Genomic DNA, 8,364 nt, shown 5'->3' on the forward strand with positions numbered 1-8,364 from the left:
ATGGAAGAGCTCACCGCTTTCGTGTCTAAGTCTTTCGATCAGAAAGTGAAGGAGAAGAAGGAAGTGATAACCTACAGGGAGGTGTTGGAGACCGGCTCGACGCGAGCAGGGAGCAGGGAGTCTTTATCCGGAGAGCCGGGGAGCCGAGAGGAGGCGGCAGCCGTCACCCGGAACGTTGCGCTCTCGCCGGGCAGGGAAACGGACATGCTCGGCCCGGAAAGAATCAGGGACGCCGGGAGCCCAAAACTCATTGACGGTAGGAGTGCATGGTGTACACAGTCTTTATCAGCAGAAGGGGGTCTGGAGGACTTACAGACTTGTAGAGGAGTAAGGCGGATCGAACATCACAGCCACGCTTTTATTTGCAAAACAGAGTTAAAACATCTTGTTTGCTCTCCGATCCAAGCGGATCCTGCAGCTTTTAGCAGCCGAACAGTGACAGTGTCGTTGTAGGCCTAAGTTGCAGGACGACCGAGCGCTGCAAAAGCGGAAATAATTAACAGGAGCTCCTTGAAAGTCTCCTTTATTTTTCGCTCTTGTTAGTTGTTATGCACCGTCAAAATCGCCCTCAGTATGGGCTTTGAGCCGGGCATCGCTGCGCGTAACAATTTCCATCTTCATAAGACGCTTGCGGTTTATAATGTCTCACCGTGGCACAGTTAAAAAGTTTCAATTCGTAGATCTAGAGCATCGGAAAAGGCCTAACCAGGAATTATGATAAACAACAAGGCCTCCTGTGGCAAACTAAGAAGCATTCTTCTATAATATGATGAGACTTGAGCCAAATGTCTTTATATCACAAGTTTATACAAGTATTATTGGTGCGTTGTGGTTCTTAATTGCTACTTCAGACTGTTTAGAAGCCTTGTAACCATGTAGCTGTGGCTGACTTATATTCATTAAATAAGCGTCATTGATTTTCAGTCGTCTGGGGAATCTTTCCTACAGATATAATGGAAATGTCTCAACGAAAAGAAGGCGTAGCAAACACCTGACGCACAGATCATCATGAGAGGTGGAAATCAAGTGTGGTGTGACAGCACACCAGGTGCAACAGTGGATGGCTCGAATACAAATCTGATGATGTCATATCACAAATATGAAATAGACAGAGGTGGGAGAAATGTTTTTGTCCTCAGTAATTACAGTATAAAAATATATATAAACGCACAATGGAAAATAATATCAAATGCAAGAAATCGGGGATTTCAGGCAAAAAAAAATCACATTTTAAACTACAAATGTTTAATTAAATAACACAAATGGCTTTTGAGTTTAATGCTTTCAATCAGGCCAATTCCAGTTGCATTAAAGTAATCTATTGTGCACGTTTTAAGAAAAGTGATGCTCAGCTGACCTGTGCAGCCTGGTCGCCGTGCGCGTGACACCTGGACAAAAAAAAAAAAAAAATGTGACAACACAACAGGACAAGATATCTCAGAGCTGGGTGGCTCATTACAATGACATCTGCTCGTCATGGGCAGCGTGGTTAAAAGCGGAACTGCGACAAGCATGTATCAGACATCCAACAGTGGGCACAGCGTTGCATATTTATAAGCGGTTAATAATTAAAGAGCTTTATGTAGCTCTACAAAACATCCGAGGTCTGATGGCTGTGTGCTCTTTGAGGGCTGGGAGGGCAAGTCTTTCTTCCTTTCTTTCTTATCATGTGGGTTTTATTTCAGCTTGCTGTGGGTCGATAATAATTCCTCGCTCTTTTTTTGTGGAGTTTTTAGCGCCTATAGTGATGGACACCTTCCAGTTCTTGTACCCTTTAATCTAGAGTTTACACACCCATTAGTTTGGTTCATTCTTACTGTATGGATATATGTATTGAGCTGCATCAGTTGCGCGATTTCCATCAGAATAAACCTTATTTCTAAGAGTAAAAACACATTGTAACACGTGATAAATATGTGCGGATGAAGGCGATGGATTGGAGGTCACAGGACAGCTCCGTGGTGTTTCATGTCTCCTCTCGTCTGCCACACAGGCAACACGGACGTGAAAGAAAGGAAAGAGGACTCGAAGCCTATAGAGGACGAGGCACAGACTAAAATCAAACAGAGGAGAAGTCGGACTAACTTCACGTTAGAGCAGCTCAACGAGCTGGAGCGGCTGTTCGACGAGACCCACTACCCGGACGCCTTCATGCGGGAGGAGCTAAGCCAGCGGCTGGGACTGTCGGAGGCCCGAGTGCAGGTGGGGACAGACGTTTCACTCTTTAAAAAAAAAAAAAAAAAATTATAAAAAAGGAATAAAAATAACAATAATAATAATAATAACAACAACAACATTGAGGTAGAGTGCCCTTAATCTAAAATAGATATTATCAACAAACTGAAAAAATATCAAAAAATAATATTTCTTGTCATTATCATTAACAACATTATCATAACCATGACAGTGTGAGTATGTCTACATGAGTGTATGTGTGTCAAAAGCAATGCATGACAGAGTGAGCCACGTGCTTAAATTTAAATAATAATAACAATAATAATAATAATAATAATAATAATAGAGTAAGAATGATAAGAAATGTACAGACTCCCATTTTTCTGTTCTCTTTTTCGTGCAGGGATTTTAATAAAACAGTCACTGATTTTTGTTATGATAAGCTTGATATCACGCATAAACACCGTCTGAAGATGATAGCACTTTGTTTTTAAAGAGCTTTTTTCCGTGTAGAACAGAAATGTGCGCAGACAAACACTTGCTCGACTCCAGCAGGCCTGAAATAGTGAAACGGCTCTCAGAGGAGCCCCATGGGCGTTTGGAAGTTTTAATAAGTTGAACAAGGTTTTTCTCGCCATTAAAACGTTATTTTATCCCCCCTGTCATTTTATCTCAGCATGTTTCGATTATTTAATTTGTGTCAATTATCTAAATTATGCCCCACTAGTGTCACGAGAGTGGATTTAATCTTTATTGTCCGAATCCACCGAAACAAATAAGCCTGCAAATATTTGCCTTCAGTTCCTGGGTGTATGTTACCGAGGCCCTGTTTGTCGGAGGTGCTGTCGTTTTTCACGGGGACAGACCATCTGCGCAGAAACCCTGTAAGGCTTCAGCCAGTCTGGGGGTGGGAGGGTGGTGGGGGTCTCTCAGACATGTCTTGTGTAACGGGAGTAGGGGGACGACGAACATATAGACAACTCCTCTCATCTGATTTATCAATTTTATTCCAGTCTCTTTCATCCAGTGTGCCCCGGCTCAGGGGAGGACTGAGCATTTGTCTCCATATTGAATCGTTGTGGGGGGAAAAAAAGAAATCATAAACCGGGTCCAAAAGATCCCAAACTCACCCCCAACCCCCCTAGAAAAAAAAAAAAAAAAAAAAAAAAAAAAAAGTTAAAGGCAGCTTTTTGCGGGGCTCTCCCAGCCTGGACTGGAATCTCACCAATAAGGCGTATTGTGTCCCGAACAAGGAGCACAGCTCGGGGATTTGCATAAATTATGTATTATTTTCTATCCAAATCAAGAGCAGCTCCCTCTCTCTCCCTCTCCCTGTTCGAGCATTATATCTTTACCAGTTGCATGCAGAGACCACACATTTATTTTCACCCCCCCTCAAAAAATATTCTGCCTCAATCAATAAAAGCAGCGCATTATCTTTTTTATCATCGCGATAAATTAGACCCGAATCGTGCACAAAAGGACTTCCGATTGACAAATACTGTGGTCAATAAATGAAGCCAGCTGACAGCCAAATCAATAAGATATTTCAATCGCGCTCTCGCTCTGTGTGTATGGACCTAATGTAAGGCACAGTCCAGATTGACATGTTGCATTGTGGGCTAATTTAGCCCGAGCTTTGTCTGCGAGATTCAAAGCAGATTAATCGTTTAATCTGTGTTTCAAGGCGTTCTTCTGAAATTGACGCTTGTCGATTTCAACAGAGGGAAAAGAGAAGTGAGCTGTCTTTGAAGCGGGTTTTCTGTGTGTGTGTGTGTGTGTGTGTGTGTGTGTGTGTGTGTGTGTGTGTAAGTGCGCGTTATGGCGGTGATTAGACGAAACTGCGAGGCATTTAAGCGTTTCTCTGACATGGATTTTGTGCAGATAAGGGTAATTAATTTCAGCGGTCATTTAATGAGAGGGAGATGGAAAGGGAAAGAGGGAGATGTTCTCAGATCGCCTTGCTCTGATGTCCAAAACCGTAATAGCGCTGCTGCTATTCGATATCTGAGAGTCCCATTCAACTCTTCGGGGACACTAATCTATGGAAAGATGAAACCAACGCTGACAAGGTTATTTATTATAGTCCAATCGTCCTGCACGTTTCCAACAAGGGTGTTTCACTTCTCCTAATAAGGTCTTCATGCTCCCCTTTTCGTGGATTTGCTATTTGCTCCGCTATCTCTCTCCTCCCTGTTCCAACCCCCCCGCTCTCCCTCGCTGCACACTAAATGTAATAATTCAGATCCGGGGGTTAAGCAGTGTCATTAATATTTCAGTGCTCCTCGGGGATATTGTTTTTCTGCGGTTGTTGTCACTTTGAGAGGAATTACACATGGTCTCACAAGCAGCTGCCAATCAGTAGGTCTCTAATTAATTTCTGTCCCTGCAGGTTTGGTTCCAGAATAGAAGAGCCAAATGCAGAAAGCAGGAGAACCAGCTACATAAAGGTACGCTTCTTCTCCTGCATGCTCCCAGAAACACCAAACTCCAGTTGCGACTACACGCGCAAATGCATGCAGCATCCTTCATCTTTGCGCACGGTTGCCATTTGGTGCGTGACTGTCTCTCCTGGACGTTATTAAAGTTTACCCCGGCAGTCAGCTTGCTGCTCGTTGTTCAGTCCTGCAGTTTGCTCTTTGTGGTTTTGAATGCTCCTCTCACAATTAGGCTATCATCTGTGCTTTCGCAGGAGTCCTGATTGGAGCAGCGAATCAGTTTGAAGCTTGTCGTGTAGCGCCATATGTCAACGTGGGGGCTTTACGGATGCCATTCCAACAGGCAAGTCACTTTGAAGCGTCTTAAACCAGACCAATCCCCGGACTGCTGTCTTGGCACAGGCTCTGCCCAAGTGCTATGCAGAGACTCCAGTTCCAATGTAGGGGGTAACTAAACTCTTATTACCACACTGACAAAAACACTGTGCCAACACAGCGTAGCCTGGACACCCCAACTGAAAAAAAATCCCTCTATTGTTTTATGGATCGTTTATATGCTTATTTTACTGGAGCACGCAAACACATTAGTAAGGCCAAGTGCTGCAGGGTGCAGGATAGGTCACCAACAACAGGATTTTCTTATTTTCCGTTGAGGGATCGGTTTATTTTTGACACACTGAACTGTGCACCTGTATGAAGGGGACAGAAGAGTCTGGTCAGAATAATAAAATCATGTAGATAAGTCATTCTGCATTTCATCTGAGTGAAGTCCAGCCCTCACTATGAGCCCCACTGGCCTGGACTTGGGTTTATTATGTTGCAGGCACCAAGACCCGAGATTCCCAAAGGCCATGAAAGGTTGAACAGAGATTAGATTTCATACTGATGTCCTAATAAAAAAAAGATTCACAAGGGTTGCAGCAGCCAACAATATCCCTAGAAGGAGATGACATCCAGTGATATTGCTCAATGACACTTGGGTCAGTGAACCCTGAAGTCCCGCTGAACGGTGACCTCTTTGAGCGGCCATCCTGCTTCCTCACAGGAACACACAGTAAACAGTTGAACCACACCTGCAGCAGTCACACTAGTGAAATGAGCCTTCAGACAACCCGCTGAAAGTTAACGCATGTTCTCCCCCTTCTCTCCCCATCCGTGCGTCCCGTCCCGTAGGATAGTCATTGCAACGTGCCGCCCTTCTCCTTTCAGGTGCAGGCGCAACTACAGCTGGATAGCGCCGTGGCCCACGCGCAGCACCACCTGCACTCTCACCTGGCGGCGCACGCGCCCTACATGATGTTCCCCGCGCCGCCGTTCGGGCTGCCCCTGGCGACGCTCGCGGCCGAGTCCGCGTCCGCCGCCTCGGTCGTGGCCGCCGCCGCCGCCGCCAAGAACACCAGCAAGAACTCCAGCATCGCCGACTTGAGGCTGAAGGCCAAGAAGCACGCGGCCGCGCTGGGACTGTGACGCCAGGTAGACTGGATGGCGCGAGGCGTGTGCGCGCGATCCGCCACGTCCTCGCGACGGAGAGACACAAAGTGAAAAAAATCCGAGGACAAACAAATTATCCAAGGACGATATTTATGTTTTGTTTTTTGTTTTTTTAATGAAGGACAACGAGTATAACTATAAAAATATAGGCTATTTATGAGATAAAGAACAATGAAAAAAAGAGACTGTGACGTGATAGCCTACACAGATGTGATTTTTGGACGCCAGAAAAAGTGGCGGATGGGATGGATAGCGAGGCTCCGCAGGGTCCTCCTGTGCAGCCACATGGCTGAGGAGGACGGCGGGACATCCCGAGGAGGAGGAAGAGGAGGAAGATGACGATGATGCAGCTGGGACGGTCGATACTTTGTCAAACAAGGCGAACCATTCTGCAGTTGTTTTGTTCTGTTTTAATATTATATTACTATTGTTAAATTTTCATTTTGAACCTATATAGAGGCTGGCCTCGTTATAAAAACACTTTCTCTGTAAAAGGACAGAGCGGGATTTCTTTGACAACAACAACAAAAAAAAGGACAGTATTAGAAATGTTTGTCCCTCCCCGTTTCTTGTTGGAAATTCAAAAATGCCCAAGCAGTGTTTGCATGAGTTTGTCTTCACGGATGACGTGATGTGAGCCACCTCTCCTCCGTCCTCTCTCTCTCTCTCTCTTCTGCCCTCTTCCTCCTCTTTCCTCCCCTCTCTGAGGAAGGGCAGCTCTCACTTGAATGTTTGCCACATTTGACCCTGTTCGGACCCCCCTCTGGTAAAAGGCGACATGCCGCAGATGTGAGATTATAATATATGTGTAGGCTATGCTGAACTTTTTGTCAGGATAACCCGATCTAGTGTCCATGTAAGGTGGTGATTTGTCCCCCTTTAGAGGAGAGCGTTATGTCATAAATGCCATCTTTAACACAGAGAACAAACGAGCAAACGACGGTGACACGAGGACTGTAGGCGAACCGGTACGGGCACGTGTAAAATATGTTTATACACAAGAAACATGCATTATTTTTATTATTTAGTGGCTTTATGAATGCCTTGTGGGGAATTCGTTCATTTTGTATTTTACTTTATTTCCGTGTATTAAACAGATCATGTGCTTTCTGTATGTAATTTTGATGTTTTTATAACAGTGAAAGTGAACTTAACTGAGGCACGGGTTTCTAAAAAAAAAAAAGAAAAAAGAATATTCATGACATTGTTTTACTTTTTCCATCACATGTGAAACGTGAATCCACCTAAACAAAATGTTTTTCGTTCCTACAATAAATTAACAAAAGTTTCTTTAATGAGTTGACATTATTTTTACATTCTTGATTGGCTTTTATCTGCTAAATTTATTATTATTATTATTATTATTATTATTATTATTATTATTATTATTATTATTATTGCTGGCGGTAAAGCTTTGAGGGCAGCAGGTTTTTAATAATTCATGCCTGTAGCTATAGGTCTTTTGATAACGTCACAGTTGTGACAGGCCCGTTTAGGCAGTAACATGGGTGTCTGTTGCTGCTCCCATGCCAAACCGATGCATTATTCATAATTTGGTTATGGAGCGTTTGGAGAGGAGGACTGGTAATTTCCAGTACAAGCTACAAAAACTGGCAGATAAAGGAGAGAGAGACAGGGGCCGCTCCGTGGCTCAAAGATAAAGTTTTGCAGGGTTGAAGGGCTTGAAAATGCACACAGTTATATTATTATTTGACAACAGGCTTCTCACTTAGATTTGAAACCGCTTGCTATAATTAAAGGAGTTAACCCAAACGGCCTAACGGTTATATTAAACAAAGACACATTTTTAATTTAATTATAGCCACAGTTTGTTTATGGTATCAGTTTGCAGCCTAAATGCCTAGTTTAAATTCGTTTTTATTCACTAGCAACGTTTTAGATATTGTCAGAAATAAACATTTTTCCATAAAGTAAAATAGGTTAATGTTATTCGATGTAATTCCAGCTGTGATTCCCCGTGTTTCGCCTTGAATCTGGCCTCCTGCCCATCTCCACTGAATGAAAATGTAGCCGGTGTATGTGTCATGACCTGAAGTTTGCCATTACGCATGAAAATATCTGCAAAACACACACGCGGCTCACACAGCAAAACAAAGCCGATGTCTCTGTAAAAAATAATTTATTAACGCCTGCCTCACTCGACTCGCAGATCTGCCTGATTCACTTCCTGACATCTTAACCGCCTCTTATTGAACATTTAATAAACACCTGACACGGGAGCCTGGAATTATAGGAATCC

At 43.7% G+C, this 8,364-nt stretch overlaps 1 protein-coding gene across 1 annotated transcript; it reads left to right on the forward strand.

Moving 5' to 3' along the window:
• shox2 (short stature homeobox 2) lies at positions 1–7,304 on the forward strand. The gene is made up of 5 exons (XM_041941150.1): positions 1–256; positions 1,994–2,202; positions 4,568–4,625; positions 4,868–4,956; positions 5,823–7,304. Exons 1-5 carry the CDS (start codon positions 1–3, stop codon positions 6,078–6,080), a joined length of 870 nt encoding a protein of 289 aa, XP_041797084.1. The 3' UTR covers positions 6,081–7,304.
• Positions 7,305–8,364: the final 1,060 nt, after the last annotated feature.

The sequence above is a fragment of the Chelmon rostratus genome, chromosome 7 (assembly GCF_017976325.1).
Source record: "Chelmon rostratus isolate fCheRos1 chromosome 7, fCheRos1.pri, whole genome shotgun sequence".
Taxonomy (NCBI): domain Eukaryota; kingdom Metazoa; phylum Chordata; class Actinopteri; order Chaetodontiformes; family Chaetodontidae; genus Chelmon; species Chelmon rostratus.

Bases quoted from the DNA above. Each gene is read 5' to 3' on its own strand.
- shox2 (XM_041941150.1), top strand. From the start codon at position 1: ATGGAAGAGCTCACCGCTTTCGTGTCTAAGTCTTTCGATCAGAAAGTG. The intron at 2,203-4,567 runs GTGGGGACAGAC...CTGTCCCTGCAG, and splicing joins TGTCGGAGGCCCGAGTGCAG to GTTTGGTTCCAGAATAGAAG. The intron at 4,957-5,822 runs GCAAGTCACTTT...TTCTCCTTTCAG, and splicing joins TACGGATGCCATTCCAACAG to GTGCAGGCGCAACTACAGCT.